General features: G+C 44.8%; 1 protein-coding gene across 4 annotated transcripts in view; it reads left to right on the top strand.

Moving 5' to 3' along the window:
• The window catches only part of ARHGAP24 (Rho GTPase activating protein 24), a 446,035-nt gene that overhangs the window by 364,750 nt on the left and 56,743 nt on the right, over window positions 1-24,542 (top strand). For 3 of the 4 annotated variants that reach the window (XM_081959210.1, XM_081959211.1, XM_081959213.1), the window contains one exon: window positions 12,027-12,149. In XM_081959210.1, the coding sequence (XP_081815336.1) occupies window positions 12,027-12,149 (123 nt within the window). Of the gene's footprint in view, window positions 1-12,026; window positions 12,150-21,604; window positions 22,843-24,542 lie in introns of those variants that run through there. The other variant, XM_081959212.1, reaches the window with a different exon arrangement.

Here is a 24,542-nt window from a genome sequence, read left to right on the forward strand (position 1 = left end):
GGAATTCTGCTGGTTTGCCCTGGTTCAGGAGAACCGGTAGCGGGTGGCTCCGTCCACCTGCCCAGACGTCATCATGGATGATCTGCGCATACGCAGAAGCGCCACATGTGAGCAAAACACACACACGCTCCCAGTTCCAAACCAGTAGCAAAGATAAGAGGAAACATTACTATTACCAACCCAATAAGATGTCCCTTCTCTTCAAGAACAATAACTTTGTGGAGTCCTTGGTGCTCTCTGAACTTCTTGTTTGCCTGCAGATGTTTCATTCGAAGTAACACCCATCAGTGTGATTGAGTATGGGCTTTTCTCCCTGCTTATATGCAGTAGCTTGCCCTGCCTGTGTTGGCAATCCTGTGTTTTTCTCCTTAGTAGCTTCTTAATTAGCGTATTGTTTTCTGCTTGATTGTTTGTCTGATGTTAATCCCTGCTTATCTGAATGATGGTTGTTGGAGAAAATGTGTTCTGATCTTTTAATTGTCTCTTTTGAATAGCACAAATGTGGCTTATCTCTATGCATCTAAGGATGATTTGTCTGAATGCCAAGCTTCCCTAGCATTTTGGGGATTTAACTTCGTCTTAGGATGCTCACAGTTTTCCCAGTTGAAACTATGGTTGAGTTTGTTCATGTGTTGTGTGATTAAGAAGTTTTCCTCATGTCTTCCGACTGGTACTTGGATTCATGGATGCATTCAGCTAGTCTTCTGTATGTCTCTCTTACATAGTGGCTGTTAATTGTCCTTAAACTGTATGCTGTAGATGACTCCTGTTTTTTCTTCTTGGGTTACTGGATTTTTTGGTGTACCAAACACACGAGTGTCAAACTCGTGGCATCATGCTGCCATTACACGATGTATCGTGATGTTTTCCAGTAGCATCTCTGATCCTAAATGAAATGCCCCATAGGAATACAGACAATACTGTAGAATCCTTGATTTTCCCAATGTTGTTGACTATTGCTCTCATTACAGCAACATTATTGAGGATGTTACTTAAGAATATTGCTAGGCAGCAGCAGCCCTCAAGCCCCAATTTCAAGGAGTAGCAAATTACTTTTTTTTTTTTTTAATGTGGAAAAAGAAAGAAAATATTCAGCCTCTTCATATTGGCCACTTCAGTATTTCTTGCTATTCTTTCTTACAACACTCTTGTAATTGACTCTTGTAATGGATAGGCGGTTGGTTGAGTCCCAGTTTGCTGGAAAGAAGTGGCCCCTACACATCATCTGTGAACTAATCTAAGCACATTTAATGGTGTCACTAATGTTAAGCAGGCATGTCTGGCATGAGAAATGGTATAGGCACCTCAACATATAAAGTTATCTGAGTCCTTGTAATAGCCATGCATGGACTTGAACCTGAGAATAAATTAAAAAATACTATGCAAACTGATTTAGTGAGGTGTATGTGTGCACATAGAGGGGCACGGTGGCCCAGTGGCTAATACGCTGAGCTTGTCGATCAGAAAGGTCAGCAGTTCGGCGGCTCGAATCCCTAGCACCGCATAACGGAGTGAGCTCCTGTTACTTGTCCCAGCTTCTGCCTACCTACCAGTTCAAAAGCACGTAAATAATGCAAGTAGAAAAATAGGGGCCACCTTTGGTGGGAAGGTAACAGCCTTCCGTGCGCCTTCGACGTTTACTCATGCCGGCCACATGACCATGGAGATGTCTTCAGACAGCGCTGGCTCTTCTGCTTAGAAACACAGATGAGCACCGACCCCTAGAGCCGGAAACGACTAGCACACATGTGAGGGGGAACCTTTACCTTTACCTATGTGTGCACATACATGTATATGTGGTTGACGGATCAACAGATTAAATAAATAAAACACACCGTCTTGAGAATACAGAATAATCATTGCACATAGCAATGAAACTGAGCCAAATTCCTAGCTGAAGTGCAGATCAGAGGTTTAACATGGTTAAGTGAGTTCCTCTTGATGCAAATCATATATAGAGTGTCCTTATTGGGGAGTCAGCTTTTGCAAAGGAACATTCTTCAACCGCACTATTGAGTTCCAATTCCTGTTTGTTTTTTACTTAATATCCTCCAGTTTTCTATCCTTTTCCTTCAAACCACCGAAGAAATCTCAGGAGGGCACCAAGCCTTTGTTTAGTTAAATCAAATGTTTGTGTTTGTTTGTTTGTTTGTTTGTTTGTCAAACATGTATAAGGTAACAGGTATAAGTATAAACATGGAGATGAACAAAGGAAAGGAGTACAAATAAATGGGGACAGTAGGACAGGGATGGTAGGCACACACTAGTACGCTTATGCACGCCCCCTTTACGTACCTCTTAGGAATGGGGTGAGGTCAACGTAGACAGTTTAAGGTTGAAGCTGTGGGGATTTGAGGATGTAACAACAGAGTCAGGTAGAGCATTCCAGGTGTTGACCACTCTGTTGCTGAAGTTGTATTTTCTGCAATCATTTGGAGCGGTTTACCTTGAGTTTGTATCGATTGGTTGCCCGTATATTACTGTGGTTAAAGCTGAAGTAGTCATTAACAGATAGGACGTTGTAGCAGACAATTTTGTGTACTATGCTTAAGTCTGACTGCAGGCGGCGTAGTTCTAAGTTGTCCAAGCCCAACATTTTGAGCCTGGTGGCATAAGGGATTCTATTGTGAGCAGAGGAGTGGAGGACTCTTCTCGTGAAATACTTCTGGACCCGCTCGATCGTATTAATTTCCGATATACAGTGTGGATTCCAGTATTGCGGATTTATTTTTCAAGAGGCCGTTACTCTCCTTCTTTTGCCTTTTTAAAAACTGGTTCTGAGGGAGGGAATGCCTTTCTGAACCATTCCTATATTTAGCTAGACAGCCCTGGGCCTAGCACTCTTTGAGAGGCAGTTGCTACAATTTTCACAAGGGGCTTGTCCATCAGTTTCTGGGAAAAATAAGTTTTCTATGAAACAAAAGGCAAGTTTGGTTGCTTCCTGAGTTTGAGTTTCAAGGAGAAAGTCACATAAACAACGCAATGACGGTGAGTGTACTTCTGCAACAGATTTGCTGTGATGCACTGTGCATCGTTCACTAGCAGGATGCGAGGACAACTCCAGAGGAGAACCAACTCCAGGCTGAAGTATGCATGTTCATTAAAGCACATTCATTATGATCCCAGGGAGATGTGTAGTATATACCTCTTCATGTATACGTTGAAAGTAGAGTTGAAGCAATAAGAGAAGAGTTGAAGTAGCATGTCTTGCAGGTCAGTCCTGAAAAATGAGTTTTGAGTTCTTCTTGTAGTTGTGTGTGTGTGTGTGTGTGTGTGTGTACAGCAATAGCACTTAAACATCTATACCGCTTCACAGTGCCTTTACAGCCCTCTCTAAGCGGTTTACAGATCAGCCTATTGCCCCCAACAATCTGGCTCCTCATTTTACCGACCTCGGAAGGACGGAAGGCTGAGTCAACCTTGAGCCGGTCAGGATCAAACTGTTGGCAGTCAACAGAATTCGCCTGCCAAAAGGAGAGTGGATGGGTCCCAGGGCAGCACCTACATCATGCTACCACCATTGGTTACAGCAATATGCTGGCTAGGGAATTCTGGGAGTTGAGGGCCATACATCTGAAAGCTACTGAAGTTGACCATCACTGGGGTACAATGATAATCCTCTGCCTACAATCTCAGGGCAAGCTTTTCTCTTCCTTTCAGAAATTGAATGAAACAGTTCCTAACTGGTTCAATCACATCTCTGTGCTTGTCCCAACTGTGGAGTGTTTTAGATTCTGCTGTTTTCCTATAAGTTCACGCCTGTGGTTAGTATGATCCAGATTTAAAGGGAAAATATGAATGATTTGGAGGAGGTTGGAATTGTTTGTACTGTATTAAAGAACTAGCTCCTCCCTCCTCCTCCTCCTCCTCCTCCTCCTCCTCCTCTTCTTCTTCTTCTTCTTCCTCCTCCTCCTCCTCCTCCTCCTCCTCCTCTTCTTCTTCTTTATTTTCTTCTTCCTCTACCCTTTCTTCTTCCACCACCACTTCCTCCTCCTCTTCTTCTTCTTCCACCTCTTCTTCTTCCACCACCACCACCACTACTACTACTACTACTACTACTACTACTACTACTACTACTACTTCCTCCTCCTCCCCCACCCCTTCTTCCTCCACCCCTCCTCCTCCTCCTCTTTCTTCCTCTTCTTTTCACTTTTGAGTTCAGATCATTGCACAACCCTGTTTAATGTTACCAGGAAAATCTCAATGGATAGTTTTCAGTATACTTTTTGTGAACAATGGCTTAAGTTCTTTAAATCCCTTCCTGTTTTATTTCCTTACGTGCTCAACAGCGAGAGATGGAATGCAAAGAAAGTGTATCCCGATCCTTCCTTCCTTATTTCGACAAATTCCTTCAGCGATAAGGGCAACGTAATATTGGGAAGTCAGACAAGTTGCAACCGGTTTCCTAAAAAGGCATTTTTCGTTCATGATTATGTTTTATTCTTTTCCCCCCTTGCTAGCCAGACGTTTTAACATTTTATGCTCGCATCTGAACAGGGTCAGCTGGGTGAACAAAGCTGCACCCAGAATGAGATGAAGTGGTTGAAGGAAGCCTGATCAAGTGGCTCTCCAAGTGCCACCCTCTGTTTACTAAATCACCAGAGTGCATCTGAGTTTACAGAAGAGGAGAAGCAAAGTAGAATGGATTACTTATAAACCACGGGTGGGAAGGAAGGGGAAGGCTTGAAATTTTCTAAGCAGTAGAGGACACGGAGTGGAGAGTCATAGGGCTGGGAGGGACCTTGGAGGTCTTCTAGTCTAACCCCCGGTCCAAGGCAGGAAAACATATTGCATCCAGACAAGTGGCTGTCCACACTTTTCTTAAAAACCTCCAGTGACTGGGCATCCACAACTCAGGAAGGCAAGTTCTTCCATTGATTCATTGTTCTCACTGCCGGGAAATTTCTCCTTAGTTCTAGATTGGATCTCTCTTTAGCGAGTTTCCACCTATTGCTTCTTGGGTGCTTTGGAAAATAATTCAGTCCTAGCAGTAGTGGGTTCCAGGCTGTATGGCCCAGTACGGCTGTACCGGTGGTAGCTGGGAGCAGCAGCTACCGTACCAGTACAATGGCTTGTTTCGCCCACCCGCCTGCCCGCGTCCTTTACCTGTTTTTGAAGCAACCAGGCCAATAGCGCACGCACGCACAGGCGGTGGCATGTACATGCGTGCGCAGCACACGTGCCCGACAAGGATACCCGGCCCCGTGCACAGCGTACCAGTTGCGATGGGATCTGTAACCCATCACTAGTCCTATCACTGATGATGTTACCTAGTTAGGGTAATGAAATGTCTGCAAGAAGCTTAGAGAGCACCAAGGAGCTCTTATCTCAACCCTGATCTGCAAATATTTTCCTTTATTGGCAATTCCACCCCGTCTTCTCGGTGTCAGCACCTCAAATACTGGAAGACAGCAATCACACCATCACGAGTCCTTCCTCTTTTCCATTCTTTTCATTCCAAATTGCTGATTAGTATCAGAATGGGAGAGGGGGGGAGAATCTTCCTTGCAATTTCAACAGGTTTTTTTTTTCTCCCATTAGAAAGGAATTTATTTTTCTACCTAATTCTTGGTGGTTTTTAGAATTTTATTTGGAATTTCTGGTTTTTTTGAGCTTAGTTGATTTAACACTTCACCATCACACAGGCTCGAAGCAGCCCCGCATGTTAGGTTACTAACATGGTTGAATGAATCTGGCTTCCCCGTTGACTTTGCTTGGCAGAAGGTTACAAAAAGTGGTCGCTGCCACTGTCATAAAGATCAGTCAGTCGTGAAAAGCAGTCGTTATAAGACTCCTATTTCAGCACTGTTGTAACTTCAAGCAATCACTAAATGAACCGTTGTAAACCGAGGACTACCTGTAAATGGATCTGGGTCAGTGGTGGGTTCTGGGCATTACGGGCCGGTATGGCCGTACCGGTAGTAGCCGGGAGCAGCAGCCACCGTACCAGTATGGTGGCTTGCTTGGCCCGCCTGCCCCCGTTCCTTACCTGTTTTTGAAGCAACCGGCCCAATTGCACACATGGCACATCGTGCTGCGCCTATGCGACCTCCACTGAGCAGCTGGGCTTTGTAGGGTGGTGGCATATGCATGCGCAGTGCACCTGCCCGACTAGGATGCCCGGCCCCGTGCGCAGCGTACCACCGCTGATCTGGGTATCTCTATCCCAAGTCTGTTTTCTTGTGAAAAAGCATCTTCTATTGAGTTCATGCTCCATTGGTTTTCCAATGTAAAAATGTCTGCCTCCAAGCCTATTTTCATTTGTAGTGTGTGGAAGAACCGGGACAAAATAAAATACAGCTCTGAGTGGAAAAGACATGTCGATATCATTAAGAAGCGACGGCTGGCCCTCCAAAATAATAGTTCCACTCTATATAACATTTTAACTTGATGCAAGAGGAAGGGCAGGTTCAAAGTCAAGCAAGTACTAAGTTTATTTATCCCAGAGGCAACTCCATGGTGTTCAGAAGATTTCCCTTTATACTAAAGGGAAAAGCAACCTGAGATCAGTTGGAGTTTGGAGTTCAACTACCATTAATCTAGGATGGCCTGTGGCAAGGCGTCAGGGGCTTTGTAATGTAAAGGATCCGGAGAAACTTTTATCAGAAAGCAACCTAATGAAAAGTGTTTCTTTTTCCGTTAGAGCCCTCAGCCATTGTTCCAAAAAAAGGAGGAGAGGGGAGGGAGAAGGAGAAGAGGAGGAGGAAGAGAAGGAGAAGGAGAGGGAGGAGGAGAAGGAAGAGGAAGAGGGAGGAGGAGGAAGAGAAGGATAGGGAGGAGAAGAAGGAAGAGAAGAAGAAGAAGAAGAAGAAGAAGAAGAAGAAGAAGAAGAAGAAGAAGAAGAAGAAGAAGAAGAAGAAGAAGAAGAAGAAGAAGAAGAAGAAGAGGAGAAGGAGAAGGAAGAGAGGAGGAGAAGAGAAGAAGAGAGAAGGAGGAGGAAGAAGAAGAGGAAGAGGAAGAAGAAGAATGCTTTCTAGTGGCTGGTGTTTATCAGCTCCACATTGAAACTCAGCTCATTTAGGGGCAATAAAAGATATTTGCACTTCTTAACTTCCAGTCATGGTGTGACTCTAGCTGGCTCTTGGAAGGAAGGAAGAGGCTGAAAGTCTATGGAGATTCTCAGTCATCCCAGTTATCCCAGTCCCAAAGGTGCTTTTTCAAGAGGCAACTGGACTTTCTTTGAAGGGGTTTTGCTTCTTATCCAAGCAGCTTCTTCTTCTTCGGCTTCTTGGATAAGAAGCGAAACGTCTTCAAAGAAAAACCAGAAAGTCCAGTTTGCCTCTTGGAAAAGCACCTTTAGGAGGATGAAAGTTCCCGGATAAGATAACTGAAACTTTTGGGAGAAATATCCCTCTGGTTCAGTTCCAAGCCGGGAGGGAAAACACTGGAAACATGGAGGGTGATTGGAAAGATGGTTTAATGATGAAGCAGAACCACCAAGCACATGGATTCTAGGTAGATGACCATGTGGCATTGATAGTGGGGGGTATTTATATCTTCTCTTGGGCTTTGAACTTGAACTTCCTGTTCCTGTGCAAAAACATGTATTCTATTGGCTGTTGTCAGACTCCCATGGGGCCATGTAGGGGTCGTAGCTGAGGTTGCCTGAGCTCCCAGGTTTGGTTGAAGTTTGCTGGTGAAACTGAGATGATGCAATGAAGGGGCTTTGGGCAATTCTTATTAAGGCTGAGAGCTAATCCTACCTTTGTTGGATCTTGGGTGAGGGTATTTGCTTATGAATAGAGCTGTCTATCTCTTTATCTCTTTAGTGCTGTCATCTGCTGAGGGCTATTAAGAAAGGTGGGGGCTGCTTTCCAAGGCCATGTTTCTCCACTTCTCATCCAGGGAAACATAATATTGGGCCTTTTTTCCTATTTCCTAAAATATTACATTACTTCTAGGAGACGGGTGGGTGCTAGCTTTCTACAAAACCCTGGAACTGTTTTCCAGCGCACTTGTGAACTGGCTGAGCCTTTAGTGGTCAAACAAAATTGGAGCCTATCTAAAAGGGAGCTCTTAGTACCCGGGAAAATTGCCACTTTCCCCTCTGCTTGAGAATATGTTACAGCAGCTGCCTTTCGGAGTCATGCTGTGGAGCCGTAAAAAAGACAGCAGAGGATATAGCAATACAGTTGGTAAATCACCTGTCAGTCAGGACTTAGCCATGAAGGTTTTCTGGGAAAAGTTCAGTTCCCTGCAGTGTTTCGGAGCTGGCTTAAGATCGCATCTTGAAATCCTCAGCATCTGATTTTCCTCCGCATCTGATTTTCAGGTTATAAGAGATCCATAAGAAACTATTTCCTTTGGTTAGAAGTGATGTAAAGTAGGATTGAAGATGTTAAAGAATTTGAAGTAAACCTAAACTGCTAATATGTATGTAATAATGATATTTTGATATATATAAAATGAGAGAGAGATGTAAGACTCCGGGGAAGTACCACCTTCCGTATGATGTAGCTGTCAAAATTTTTCTTCACATTTATGTACCCTTTTCCCCAAAATATTTGAAAAAACCAATAAAACTTTTTATATATATAAAAAAGGAAACTATTTCCTAGAACAGGGATGGCGAATCTTTTAGGCACTGAGTGCCCAAAGTGCTTGCGTGGAGCCAAACCCCTTGCATGCACCTGCACCCCACCCAAAGTGCCAGGTGTGGATACATATGCGCCTGCACCCCATGCATGCACAGTAGAGAGCCGAAGACCAGCTGGCCGATGGAAGGCGTGTGCGCATGCATGGCAGAGACCCGAAACAGAGCTTGGGCAACGGCGCATGTGCCCACAAAGAGAGCTCTGTCTGCCACCTCTGGCACATGTGCCATAGGTTCGCCACCACTGTCTTACACTCACTCCACTCTCCTCTTTAAAAAAAAACCATTCTATAAAATGGGGGCGCAGGTTACCTGTTTATTTGTACATGACGTTCTTCCCAAACGAGATGCGATAATTAGCTCCTTCCTCGTTGTTCAGCTGAACAGGGAAAACGTTCTCATTTTGCTAAACATGCACCGGCTTTTAATATACAAGGGAAGCTTTTACCTCTGCTCCCTGCCAATTTTGAGATTTCAATTAAAATTATTTCGTTTGACAGAGGAATGAAATGGTGTTTGATGCTTTTTATGTAAACTGCTTTGAAGCCCATATGAAGGACCCCAAAATAAAATAAAATAAAAAGGCCATTCTATGCCCAAACTGTACTTTATTGGTAACTAGCCGATAAGCCAGCATTGACCGAGTGTTTATTTATAAGGGGGAAATGTCCAGACCAAACATAATTTTTTAATGTTGGATTTTCCCCCTTACCAGAGGGAGCCCCTTTGTGGAGTATTGTGAAGCCGTTACCATGGTAACTCCACTGCGCTGTACAATAGAAACCATTTTATGGCAATATAGTAGAAGCCATTTTAAGGCACAACAGGCTGTATCTTAACAGAACACCCATCTTGAAGGGTTTTAGGGGTGTCTTAGCCCCACAGTATTTTTTTCCAAAGAGTAAATCATCTGTGTACCAAATTTGGTTGAAATTGCCCAATATGGAAGTGTTTTCTCACCGGCGTTCTGGAGCAGAAGCTATACAATTTATAAAATCATAATTGTTTCTCAGATAAGTTTTAAGAGAGAAAGCTATATATGGTTCTTTTATTTAATAGCCCAACTGTTCCCATCAGATGTTAGCAAATGGGAATGATCTGAGGGAGGGGGGGGGAGGGAGAGAGATACTGAGTGGGGGAGGAAGGAAGGAAGGAGTCTTTCGCATGAAATATTAACTCACTAATCCTACTTTCTATCTTCAGAAAGTCCTTTTTACCATGCAGGTGGACCTCAACTTTCAATAGTTCATTTAGTGACCGTGACTTATAGCTGTTTTTCACACCGTTGCAGCCTCCCCAAAGTCAAGTGATCAACATTCAGACGCTTGACAACTGCCTCATATTTATGACGGTTGCAGTGTCCCGGGGTCATGGGATCCCCTGTTGGGACCTTCTGAAGAGCAAAGTCAACGGGGAAGCCAAATTCACTTAGCAACCATGTTACTAACTTAACAACTGCAGCGATTCATTTAAGAAAATGAATCGCTGTGGCAAGAAAAGTTGTAAAATGGGGTGATATTCACTTAACAACTGTCTCGCTTAACCACAAAAATGTTGGGCTCATTTGTGGTCGTGAGTCAAGGACTACCTGTAATTTGCCAGCTGAGGTCAATGCATTTTAGCATTATGTACTCTTTCGCCTTGGATCAGTGACCAGGCCTGGCCATCCCACCTGTGTCCATCATGAACTGAATGAATTCTTAGACCGCCAGAGAGCGCATTCTCAAGGGGAATAACATTTCTAAAATGTTTGGAATATTGGCCACCAATTCTGCCTTCTTCTCAGCTGCTTGGAGCAGTTTCTTCATCATGACCCCACCCCAATTCTCTCTCTCTCTTTTTAAATAGTGCTCCTGTATCAATCTTCTCAGGCATTTCATTTGCCAAATACGTTGAGCAGAACTGAATGTTCCATCTGGACATTTGCTTCTGGTTTACACCATAATTGTTCTCTTGCAGTTGTGTACCCCAAGGGATGATCAATAACTGTAGGCAGGATACCTTTCATAGAACTTCAACATCTCAGACTTCAGGGTTGAAATGCTACCAGTTCGAGCCAGTAGTAAAAAATACTTTAGCAAATAACTTTTTTAAAAAAGTTCCGACGATCGCACAGCCAAAAGGCCAAACTGTTTGAAGCCTAGTAGGCCAAAAATGAGGGGGTGGGGTGGCATCAAAAATGGGGGGTGGGAGGTCCGTTTTTGCTCCCAGCAGGCTTCCCTGAGGCCTGCTAGGCCAAAAACGAGGGGTAGGTGCACAGAGAATGAAAGAAGGAAAGAGAGAGAGGCAGGCAAAAACAGAGACAGAGAGAAAGAAAGAAGGGAGAAAGAAAGAAAAAGAAAGGGAGGGAGGGAGGGAAAAAGGAGAGGAAGGAAGGACTACAAACTTGGCACTAGATGCAGCTTCAGAGGATAATCCAGGGCTGGAAGGGACCTGGAGGTCATCCAGTCCAACCCTGCTCCAGTAGGACATAGTTAAAGTGAGTTTCTGTCTTTTGATCCCCCAGTTACATGACTACATAATCACAGGACCCCACCAAGCCATGCCCACAGAACCGGTAGTAAAAAAAATTTAGATTTCACCACTGCCAGTATTTTGAAAAATGTTCTGGCAAACGAAGAGAGGGCTTCGTACCTCATATTGTGGCCTGCCAGTGGAGCTAGTGGCAGATTCAGACAGTGAGGAGGTTGGGGAGGAACATGGGCCAGTCCTGGAGTCTGTGGAAGGCTCTGATGAGGACTCTGTGTCAGAGGCAGAGAGGGGGTCAGGGCCATATGACAGTTATCAGCTGCCTTCGGAGTCTGAGATCAGTGGGGCAGAAGAACAGCTGGAGCCTGTTCCCGATGTGCAGATGCACAGAACTGCCAGGAGAAGGGAACAGTTAAGGAACAAGGGCTGACTCGGGAGTAAAGGCACAAGTGGAAGGTGAATGCCCCCTCCCAGAGGAAATAAAAGAGGAGCGAAAGGAGAGTGAAGTTTGCAGGAGACAATTTGTTTAATTAGTGTGAAGATCTGTTTGTGACTCTCAGAGACTCCTTGCCAAGTCTTTTCTTGTACAGCATTGTGTTTGGAAGATACTGGCCTGGCAGCTTTCCAAGCCTGATAAGGTCTGTGGTTGTAAATTCACCCTTGAAAGACTGTTTGCGGGGACTTTGCTGGGTGTGAATGAGAGGAATTCACATTAATAAAAAGGGGTTTTGTCGTGCTTGGTGATTTTGTGAAGCCTAGGTCAGAACACCTCAGAAATAAGCAATTCCGATTCCAGCGGTAAGAAGGTTCTCCCCCCCCCACTGCCTTTGGGGTAATGAACTATCTATGTTTCTATAACTGCTTGACCATGACTGCTGTTGGGTTTTCCAACAGTGACTTCAATATGAATATTTGGGTGCAAAGAGAACATATTTCCTTAACACATTTATTCTTTTCTTCGTAGGAGGGGACAGAGAACGAATGACCTCAAATCATGAGACTTACCTCCTTATGGCCAGCACTCAGAATGACATGGAGGATTGGGTGAGGTCCATCCGCAGAGTCATATGGGCGCCATTTGGAGGAGGTGAGAAATAAAATTAATTCTGCCTGTAGTTACCGTATTTTGGGGAGTAAAAGACGCTCCGGAGTATAATACGCACCTTAGTTTTGGGGGAGGAAAATAAGAAGAAGAAAAATTCTACCTCTGCCTAGCAGCATCCATGGTATTCAGCTGACACATGGTAACAAGGTCAGCCAATGAATAGGCACAGCAACTAAGTCAGCCAATGAGGTATATTTGGACTCTGAAATTTGCTGTGTGAGCAACAAGGAGACAGGAAGGAGCTTGGCTTAGCTGAGAACTGAAAGTGAAACTGCTTGTGCTTTGTATTTACTGCTACCTTGGAAAACCTGCTCTTGGTAACGTATTGTATATTATTATTATTTTGAATCCTGCTGAATCAGCTACTGTGCTTTCTGAATGTGATTGCTGCTGCAAACTCTGCTTCAGCACTTATTCCAGCATGATTCAGTACAGCTGATTGGCAGGTGGATCGGACTGCCGGAATACCCCCAATCAGCTGTTCCAGGCTTCAGGGATTGTCACAGACCATCGCTGCCTCCACACCCCGTGTTTTTGGCCTCTGGTGGGTGTGGGTGGTGCTAAATTTGGTGTATAAGATGCACCCAAATTTTCATCCTCTTTTTTTTGGGGGGGGGGAGGAAAGGTGCCTCTTATACTCCAAGAGTTCTTTTTAAACCACTTCTTAGAGAAAGTTGGTAATGCAAATGAAACAAATGAAAATTTATATAACTCGACTGGCTGAACTATGGGACTTTTGCTGTTCTCTGAGCTTGGCTGTTTGTTTGTTTGTTGTTTGTTTGTTTGTTTGTTACAGGTGTTTCATTACCAAACTGGGTATAAAATCATCAGTGCTCGACTCAACTGATGATGTTGCCTAATTTGGTAATGAAACATCTGCAAAAAACACTAAGCTCAGAGAGCACCAAGGGCTTCATAAAATGAAACGAAATGAGAATTCTAGTATGGCTCAAAAGAAAAAATAGATATATTGGCTTGATTTCATGTGTACCGGTAATCAAGAATAATATAGTCAATAAACTATTTCACTGGTGACCTTTATTCTTTCCTTGACTTTAATAACCTTCAATATATACACATATTAGCAGTGTGTGTGATGATATGTGTACATGAGTATGTATACGCATACATATACACTCAATATTGCACATGGGTGATTTGGGTGGCCTTGCACTGTCAGTATATTGTTCCTAAAATAGCATTTCTCTTCAGAAAACTCTATCAACAAACAAAGTTGTATTTTCATAATTAAAGGTAGTCAAACATATGAAGAACAGCTGCAGGACTTGGGTTTGGCTCGTCTAAAGAAAAGAAGAATTAGAAGCGACATAATAGCAGTATTCCTGTATTTGAGAGACTGCCACAAAGAAGAGGGGGTCAAATTATTCTGCAAAGCACCGGAGGGCAGGACAAGAAATAATGGCTGGAAACTAACCAAAGAGAGAAGCAACCTGGAATTTAAAGAGACACTTCCTAACAGTGAGGACAATTAACCAGTGGAATAGTTTGCTTTCAGAAACCGTGGGCACACTATCCCTGGAGGTTTTCAAGAAGAAACTAGACAGCCACTTACCTGAAATAGTATAGGTTCTCCTGCTTGAGCAGGGGGTTGGATAAGAAAATATCCAAGGTCCCTTCCATCTCTGTTTATTCTAATTCCTATTCTATTCTATTACTCTACTCTATTCTACCCTACCCTACCCCACTCTACTTCTATTCTGTGCTATTCTATTCTATTACTCTACTCTACCCTACCCTATCCTACCCTACTCCACTCTACTTCTATTCTATTCCTCTACTCTACCCTATCCTACCCTACTCCACTCTACTTCTATTCCATTCCTCTACTCTATTCTACCCGACCCGACCCGACCCCACTCTACTTCTATTCTTTGCTATTCTATTCTATTACTCTACTCTACTCTACCCTATCCTACCCTACTCCACTCTACTTCTATTCTATTACTCTACTCTACCCTACCCTACCCTATCCTACCCTACTCCACTCTACTTCTATTCTATTCCTCTACTCTACCCTATCCTACCGTACTCCACTCTACTTCTATTCTATTCCTCTATTCTACCCGCCCCGCCCCTACTCCACTCCAATTCTATTCTATTCTATTACTTTGCTCTACCCTACTCTACCCTACCCTACCTTACCCTACTCCACTCTACTTCTATTCTATTCTATTACTCTACTCTACTCTACTCTAGTTCTATTCTATGCTATGCTGTGCTATTCTATACTTTCCTTTTCCTTTTCCTATTTCTATTCCTATTATAGAAGAACAGTTGTCATAGAAGCTCAGTACCGAGCATTAGTGAGGCAATGTGATGGTGAACCAGATATCAGCGTTCAAATTTCACTTTATCTGTGTTTTAATCCTACACTGTTACTTTTTCTGTGCCTGCATACTACAACTTTGTTGTTGTTGTTGTTACTGTTGTTATGGTGGCTGATTCCAAGTTACCCCAGTACTAATTTGAACCCAATTCCTCTGGTAGTTTAATACAGTGGTCCCCAACCCTTGGGCGGTGGCCCACTAATGGGCCACGGCCTGTTTGCAACCGAGCCGCATGAACAGTGGGCCAGCGCACCCACACAATGCACAAGTTGAGTGGCCCACGTGCAGGGGCCACCAAGCTGCAAAAGGGGGGACTGGTGGCCTAATAGAATTAGATCTAAGTGAGAAAAGGCATTGAACAGGCTTTTTGATCAAGGCCAGCAGTTAAAATTATTTCTTTTCTTTTTTTCAAATAAGTTCATTACCGTGTTCCCCTAAAATAAGGCAGGGTCTTATTTTCTTTTGACCCCCGGAATAAGCACTTGGCCTTAATTTCAGGGAGGCCTTATTATTTTTGAGGTGCAGGAGGTGGTGAGCATGGCCACCTCATGGCTGCTGCTGTGTTGCAATATTTTCAGGGGAGGGCTTATTTTAGCGCATGCGCTCAAAAGCCCGATTGGGTTTATTATCCGGGGAGGTCTTATTTTCGGGGAAACATGGTAGCTCGGCAAGGATAGCAAGACTGATCAAGGGTTGTTTTGCTTCTTCTAATCATTGTCCCTGTTGAGGGTTGAAGGGAGTGGTGAAATCTAAAAAAAATTCCTTCCGTTTCTGTGGGCGTGGCTTGGTGGTGGGGGGTCATGTGACTGGGTGGGCGTGGCTATGTAGTCATGTGACTGGGGGGTCAAAACTCACTTTAACAATGTCCTGCTGGAGCAGGGGGTTGGACTAGATGACCTTCAGGTCCCTTCCAGTACTGGATTGCTGTGCTCTTTCAAGGTATCCTTTGAAGCTGCGTCTAGTGCCAGGTTTGTGGTCCTTCCTCCCTCTCCTTTTTCCCTCTCCCCCTCTCTCTATTTCTTTCTTTCTTTCTCTCTTTCTTTCTTTTTTTCTTTCACTGCACCCCTGTTTTTGGCCTAGCAAGCCTCAGGGAAGCCTCCTGGGAGCAAAAACGGACCCCAAATGCTAAAAAAAAAGTTTTTAAAAAAGTTCCTACCATTGCACAGAACAGCTGATTGTTGGAACTTTCTTTTTCCTCTGTTAAGCATTTTTTTTTACTACTGGTTCAGGTGAATTTCTTATGCTCTTTATGTGCTAGCTGTACATGGAAATAGAAACTGTACATGGCAATAGAAATAGAAATGTTATTTCTACTTTCAAAATGCATGCTTCAATTCAAGATTACCCCACGAAGATGTTTGGTATTAAATTCGGAGATTCTTGCAACATGTAAATTGAAAGGTAAAAACCCCTTTGAGTTGCGCTCAATTCTAGGTGACAGCACAAACATTTCCATGTAGGTTTACTGTAATATGATAGAAATGATTTGCCATTAACTTATTTCAGGATGCTTGCATTCAATATCCTACAGTCTACAATATATAACCCATAACTTCCTGAAAGTACCTGATTGAAGCAATTGACCAGATCTGATTGTGCTTAGATTTTTTCCCCCAAAATCCGCTACAGTCAGCTAGTTGCTGCCCCCTAGCTGTTAATTGTATTAACTGGTATTAAGCGGGGATCTGCAAATGTTCAAACAGGTGTTTTGCTTTGATCTGAACGAAAGGATGTAGCTTGTCTTGTAAATGCTGGCGCAAATAACATGCTTTACATCACTTCATGCCAATGAGAAGGGCTTTTATGCCTGCAGGGGAAGCCATTCTTTTGAACTGAAGTGATAAATGAAGCAAATCAGCTGCATCTTGGCATTTCGCGAAGGGAGGGCTTTTACTTCTGTGAAGAGAAGGACTTCTGCTAGCCTGATCAAGTGTGATTCGTGGAGGTCTCTTACTACATCCCGGGAATTCATTTCTATAGGATGCACAAGGCTAATTGCACAGGGCAAGAGATGCAGTGGTGAAATTCAATTTTTTTTACTACCTGCTGCAAAATCTCCATTCCCACCCCACTCCAGGGGAAGGATACTGTAAAATCTCCATTCCCACCCCACTCCAGGGGAAGGATACTGTAAAATCTCCATTCCCACCCCACTCCATGGGAAGGATACTGTAAAATCTCCATTCCCACCCCACTCCAGGGGAAGGATACTGTAAAATCTCCATTCCCACCCCACTCCAGGGGAAGGATACTGTAAAATCTCCATTCCCACCCCACTCCAGGGGAAGGATACTGTAAAATCTCCATTCCCTCCTCACTCCAGGGGAAGGATACTGTAAAATCTCCATTCCCACCCCACTCCAGGGGAAGGATACTGTAAAATCTCCATTCCCACCCCACTCCATGGGAAGGATACTGTAAAATCTCCATTCCCACCCCACTCCAGAGAAAGGATACTGCAAAATCTCCATTCCCACCCCACTCCAGGGGAAGGATACTGTAAAATCTCCATTCCCACCCCACTCCAGGGGAAGGATACTGTAAAATCTCCATTCCCACCCCACTCCAGGGGAAGGATACTGTAAAATCTCCATTCCCACCCCACTCCATGGGAAGGATACTGTAAAATCTCCATTCCCACCCCACTCCAGAGAAAGGATACTGCAAAATCTCCATTCCCACCCCACTCCAGGGGAAGGCTATTATAAAATCTCCATTCCCTCCCCACTCCAGGGGAAGGATACTGTAAAATCTCCATTCCCACCCCACTCCAGGGGAAGGATACTGTAAAATCTCCATTCCCACCCCACTCCAGAGAAAGGATACTGCAAAATCTCCATTCCCACCCCACTCCAGGGGAAGGATACTGTAAAATCTCCATTCCCACCCCACTCCAGGGGAAGGATACTGTAAAATCTCCATTCCCACCCCACTCCATGGGAAGGATACTGTAAAATCTCCATTCCCACCCCACTCCAGGGGAAGGATACTGTAAAATCTCCATTCCCACCCCACTCCAGGGGAAGGCTATTATAAAATCTCCATTCCCTCCCCACTCCAGGGGAAGGATACTGTAAAATCTCCATTCCCACCCCACTCCAGGGGAAGGATACTGTAAAATCTCCATTCCCACCCCACTCCAGAGAAAGGATACTGCAAAATCTCCATTCCCACCCCACTCCAGGGGAAGGATACTGTAAAATCTCCATTCCCACCCCACTCCAGGGGAAGGATACTGTAAAATCTCCATTCCCACCCCACTCCATGGGAAGGATACTGTAAAATCTCCATTCCCACCCCACTCCAGGGGAAGGATACTGTAAAATCTCCATTCCCACCCCACTCCATGGGAAGGATACTGTAAAATCTCCATTCCCACCCCACTCCAGGGGAAGGATACTGTAAAATCTCCATTCCCACCCCACTCCAGGGGAAGGATACTGTAAAATCTCCATTCCCACCCCACTCCAGGGGAAGGATACTGTAAAATCTCCATTCCCACCCCACTCCATGGGAAGGATACTGTAAAATCTCCATTCCCACCCCACTCCAGGGGAAGGATACTGTAAAATCTCCATTCCCACCCCACTCCAGGGGAAGGATACTGTAAAATCTCCATTCCCACCCCACTCCAGGGGAAGGATACTGTAAAATCTCCATTCCCACCCCACTCCAGGGGAAGGATACTGTAAAATCTCCATTCCCACCGCATTCCATGGGAAGGATACTGTAAAATCTCCATTCCCACCGCATTCCATGGGAAGGATACTGTAAAATCTCCATTCCCACCCCACTCCAGGGGAAGGATACTGTAAAATCTCCATTCCCACCCCACTCCATGGGAAGGATACTGTAAAATCTCCATTCCCACCGCACTCCATGGGAAGGACACTGTAAAATCTCCATTCCCACCCCACTCCAGGGGAAGGATACTGTAAAATCTCCATTCCCACCCCACTCCATGGGAAGGATACTGTAAAATCTCCATTCCCACCGCACTCCATGGGAAGGACACTGTAAAATCTCCATTCCCACCCCACTCCAGGGGAAGGATACTGTAAAATCTCCATTCCCACCCCACTCCATGGGAAGGATACTATAAAATCTCCATTCCCTCCCCATTCCAGGGGAAGGATACTATAAAATCTCCATTCCCTCCCCACTCCAGGGGAAGGATACTGTAAAATCTCCATTCCCTCCCCACTCCAGGGGAAGGATACTGTAACATCTCCATTCCCTCCCCACTCCATGGGAAGGATACTGTAAAATCTCCATTCCCACCCCACTCCAGGGGAAGAATACTGTAAAATCTCCATTCCCACCTCACTTCAGGCATCCCTGAAACCTCCTGGGACCTCAAACAGGCCACGGGGAAGTTTCTTCCACCCCATGCTCCCCCCGCCCCCGTATATGCATGCGTGCCCCCGCCCCTCGGGCACGCATGCGCACCTCTCACGTGTGGCAGAGATCTGAAAATCAGCTGGTCTGCGGGAGGTAGGTGGGCATGCATGGTGGAGCTGAGCTGGGTGACAGCTTGTGTGCCTGCAGAGAGGGTTCCATGTACCACCTGTGGCACGGATGCCATAGGTTTGCCACCATGGTTATATTGCTTCTTCAAACTCCAATTTTTGCTTCCAAAGAGTGTCAGAGGGAATACCGTGGAGTCCATAATTCTGGGAGTATGGACACATCACAGCATTTGAACATCTTTCCCAAGTGGCTGCCTTATGAAATGCTAGTCTGCCACATATTTCCCGACTGCTTATTCTCTTACTGTTGATGGTCGATTTGAAAACACAGAGGCTAACCACCACTTTGATATCTTCCTTGCCAATTCTAAGGTTACTTTTGCTACATGCTGACATTAGTTTGGTTTTGGCTCAAAGGCTAAGACGCTGAGCTTGTCGATCAGAAAGGTCGGCGGTTCGGCGGTTCGAGTCCCTAGTGCCGCGTAACGGAGTGAGCTCCCGTTACTTGTCCCAGCTTCTGCCAATCTAGCGGTTCCGAAAGCATGCAAAATTGCAAGTAGAAAAATAGGGACCACCTTTGGTGGGAAGGTAACAGTGTTCCGTGCGCCTTTGGCGTTGAGTCATGCCAGCCACATGACCACGGAGACGTCTTCGGACAGCACTGGCTCTTCAGCTTTGAAACTGAGATGAGTACCACCCCCTAGAGTCGGGAACGGCTAGCACATATGTGAGAGGGGAAGCTTTACCTACCGTATTTTTGGAGTATAAGACGCACCTTTCCCCCCCCCCCAAAAAAGAGGGTGAAAATCTGGGTGCGTCTTATACACTGAATACAGCATTTTTGGCCTCCCGAAACCCCACCCCCCAGATCCTGTTTTTCACAAAAATGGATGTGCAGAGGGTTTGGGAGGCCTGCAAAGTGCTCCTGGGGGCTGGGGAGGGCAAAAATGAATGAAATATGGGCCCATTTTTTGCAAAAATGTGTTTTTGCCCTCCCAAGCCCCTAGGAGCACTCTGCAGGCCTTCCAAACTCTTTGCGCCCCCCCTTCTTTTTTCTTTTCTTTTGCAGCCTCGTTTTTGCCAAAAAAAATGACAATTTTTTGCTCGTTTTTGCATCCCCAGCCCCAGGAACACTCTATAGGCGTCGCACACCATCTGCATGCCCGTTTTTTGTGAAAACCACGGTCATTTTCTTCCATTCCTGTTTTCCTTAATATGTTGGCTAAATAAATAAGCGGAGTCCTTTTATTAGCAACATAAAATGTGAGTTTGTGGAAGACCATGAATCTTCGGTATTACAAGTAACCGATGGGAAAAACCAGCGTCTTACACTATATCCAGAACCATGTAGCTGCAGATAAACTAGTCTTCTCTTTTGCTCTATGGATGCGCATTGTTTTGCATGTGTGAGGTTGCAGAATCAGTGTCTGATATTCCGAGGAAAGATATTCTAAATAGAAGGTGGAGGCCAAGATACTTCTTAGCCAAAGGCCCTGGAAGGCTGCCACTAATCAGAGTAGGCAATGCTTGGCTAGATGGCAAAATAATCTGCCTAGACAAAAGGCAGTTTCCGATATTGTTTTAAACGCTCTTTTGTTTTCCTCATCGTCCCGCTTTTAAACTTTCATATATTTAAGCCAGGGGTGTCCAAACTTGGGAACTTTAAGACTTGTGGACTTCAAGTCCCAGAATTCCCCAGCCAGCAGAGCTGGCTGGCTGGGGAATTCTGGGAGTTGAAGTCCACAAGTCTTAAAGTTCCCAAGTTTGGACACCCCTGATTTAAGCCTAGCCCGCAACATTTCATCTACTAAGCAGAACTAAGTCATCATGTACGGTTGCCTTTTGGTTGCTTGCCAGCTCTCCTTCCTATCGTTTTTTAAAATTCTACCTAGGGATAAAAAAAAAAAGCATCAACCTTGTCCTGGATCACTAGACATGACTAGCTGGAGAGCAGTGATGGGTTTCAAATTATGATTTTAAAAAAATCTGGCTTGACATGAAAAGGAGCAAGAGAAGAAGAAGAAAAATTCTGCTTTTCACGTGCATTTCAAGCCTTGCATCCATCATCCCATCTCGCTGGAATGAAAAGCATGTTTTCTGAACGGTTGGGGGAAAAAAATGCATCGGTGCCCTTTGGTAAAACGCAAATGTTTGGGGTTGGCCTTCTGGCAGCCCTAGTGCAAAGGCAATTGCTCACCGGGCAGGAGCTCTGCAAATGATTAACCGGTTTATTAAACTGTGATGTTAACTTGTACCAGCGAGGGGGGGGGGGTCGGAGGGGAAGAAACCCTCTGCAAAATAATTGTTTGTGGAGGGTGAGGACAAAGGAGATACCAAAAACAGCCTTTAACAGCATTGGCAAGAATTCCAGTTCGCTCCCTCCTGAATCTTTCTCGGTGAATTAAATTCTTTCCTAATTAGATTTAGAAGGTGACATTTTTGCTGCTGCTCTTCATAGGAGTGAAAACAAGCTTTGATTACACAGCATGAAAGTCGACGTAGGGTGGAACTCAAGGGGACCCCTGGAGCAGGAAAGATTAATGGGACAGGCGAGGGGGGGGGCGGTAGAGTGGGCCGCCTCTGCCAGAAGCAAAGGGGCTCTTAAAACTGCCACACACACACACACACACACACACACACACACGACATTTCTTTGAAGTCAAGTCAAAGTCAACATTTTTTTAGAAAATCAACATTGCCGAGGCTGCTCGGCTCCGCTTATGCCTGCTTGATATTGTTTTGCTCGCACCTGCCACAGCGCTTACAGCAGGCAGGAGCAGAAAGCAAAAACAGCGGTCGAAAACAGCAGCGCCGACAGCCGCAGCAGCAGCCTTTCAAAGCCTTCCGTTGAGACTAGTTGGACGGGGGAGAGAGCTTGGCAGTGACATCCCCTGGAAGAGGCGTGCGGGCTTCAGCCAATCCACCAAGGAACTTGAAGGTGCTGTGCGGATTTTTCCAAGCCTGGTGCCTTTGACACAAGAGCCGGGAGAGAGAGAGGAAGGCAAGAAATCATCCAGACTAACTGAAGGGAGAGCATTTTCTGGCATAATAATTAAGGGGGGTGTGAGAGAGAGAAGCAGCTCTTTGAACAGCATCTCTAATGGACAAGGGGAGCCTTTGGGGAGATGCTGTCGTGATTTTCGTCCCCTCTTTACCGAGATTTTTTAAAAAAGGAACCATCCCAGGAGCCTTCAACGCAATTCTTTGTGGGGGGGGGGGTGTCCTTTTTGGCCATTGTTCTCATCTTCCATTTATGCACTGCTATTTGCTGACCTTTCGCACTGAAGTCTCTGCTGCCACCACCCCCACCCCCACCCCCTTTCCCAGTTGCTCCACCCTGTACAGTTCCAGCCGGGAAGAGGCACGGTTTGGGGAAACCGTGCCACGAAGCACCCCTGTGTGGTACCTTCCACATACAACGTGGGCTGAGATTTTTCATCAAGGCGGTAGGGCATTGCGACCCTTCCACGGGAAATAAAACCAGGAGCGAAGAAGAGTGGAACGAAGCCCTCCGAAAACCACTAGCAAAGAAGGGAAGGGGACAACCCCCCCCTTTTTTTTTTCTTGAAAGTGTGCCATCGCCACATTCAGCCAAGGCGGAGAACATCCACCCGTCTGAGATACTCGGGAGTGGAGATGAGAAGACGAAAACAGTAGTAGATAAGAATGACTGATTGCACCATGACATCACAAAGTAGTCAGTTCACATCTGCTTTGGGCTAGCAACTCTTTCTGAGGGCCGCATGATGCCTGAAGACAGGAATACGGGGGTCCGTGCCTCGGGTACCCTGGCATCTTCTCCTTTTGTTCCCAAAACTACTTACAGGAGGATTAAGCGATGTTTTAGCTTCCGAAAAGGTAGGTAGACTTTTCCTTCTTTTCCTTTCCAGAAAGGGCTCCGGGATGTAAGAGAGAGCAGAAATGCCCTTTTCATACCAATCCAGAAACAAAAGGAGGCGAAGCGATAAAAGATTTGCCAGATTTAAGTTTATTTCACCTGGCAGGTGAAGTTTTATGTCGCAAGGGTCGCCGTCCTTTTTCCTCCAGACTCACGAGGGGAAGCCAAAAGGGTTTAGCAGGGTTTAAAAATCCCAGCGCACGGGAGCTATAAAAATCGCTCGGGCATCAAGGACACCTGCTTCCATCCAAGCAGGGAAGAAATGGTCAGCGGTAGAGCTTAAAAAGCAGGGGGACAGAGAGCCATTTGTGTCTGAAAAGGATTGGTGAGCTGTGGGAGGTTTGCACTCCAGTCCGGTCCCTTCTGTTCACATTTTGCTCTTGTGAGTTTGCTTGCATGCTTTCTAAAGCTCGTTTCTTTCTTTCTTTTTTTACATTTCCCTGCTGCAAAAAAAAAAACCCCAAAAAACAAAACCACAACCCTTTTCATTCTGATCGTCCCACCCACCCACCCCTTTGCTTAATTATTACACTTCTAATCAATGCATTGGATTTTCCCTGGGCATGTGTGTGCATGCATGTGTGTCTAACACAGTCGCTGGTGGTGGAAGTGCAAAAACGTGTTACTGAGGGGAAGGGCAGGGATCGTGTTTTGAAAAAGATAGGAAAGAATTTCCCCAGGATTGATCCAGTTGGCTATCCCAACGGCACTCAAAACTAAGGCATAAGACCAAGCACATACTATCTACCAATTCCCTTAAGATCCAGTATTTTCAGACCGTTTAGTTTTAATTACATTCCCCTTACTTACCTGTGACAGTTAATGACTCCTTATTTCTGGAGGCAATATGTTCTTTGGCACGAAGTCTTGAAATACAGGTATTAATATAAAAAGGGGCAGTGTGCTTTTTTGGGGGGTGGGTGGGTAGGAGGGGACTTAAGACACTAAATATCTTTACTGTACAGATCTGAGATAAGACTTAGGAAATAATATCTTGGGTCACGAGAAATTCAGCCGTCCTTTTATTGCTAGTCTTCTGGTAGTGTCATTCGGTTTATTTCCATTGGGAAACTTGGGAGAAATGGGAGAAATCATGGACAGAAAGACATTTTCAAAGTTTCACCCTATGTGTGATGACCAAGTTGCCAAGGGATTGTGTCATGTGTCATTTCTTAGATGTATTTAACAGCATGGGTAAAACATGAACATGTAATGGGTTGGCTATAATGCAAGTCTTGGGATTATATACAATTGCAACAAACTCTTTAAGAAGCCTTTTTGTTGTTAAAATGCTTTTTTTTAAAGTATAGACCTATCTTTCTCTCACTTTCCAGAAATTTAATAAATGATCTCAACATTCCTGACATCCTTTTATGTATTTCTCATTTAAAAAAAAAAAAAATTCTCCAGGCAAAATTCAGTGAGACTTCAAGGGAGATATGAAATAGGTGGGTAGTCTTTGACAAACGATTTGCTTCTGGGGGAATTTAAACTTTAGTTTTTTCCTACAAAGAGAAGCCCCCAAATTCTTCTCCAATGACATCTTGAAGCACGCTGTACAACTAGAAGATTCCATTGAGGGTAGATTTCTTCTGAGGATATCTTTCAATTGAATTCATTCCAAGCATGTGGATAATATTGCTGGAGATATACAGACCAC

This window comes from Natrix helvetica, assembly GCF_964273705.1.
Source record: "Natrix helvetica genome assembly, chromosome: 7".
NCBI lineage: Eukaryota > Metazoa > Chordata > Lepidosauria > Squamata > Natricidae > Natrix > Natrix helvetica.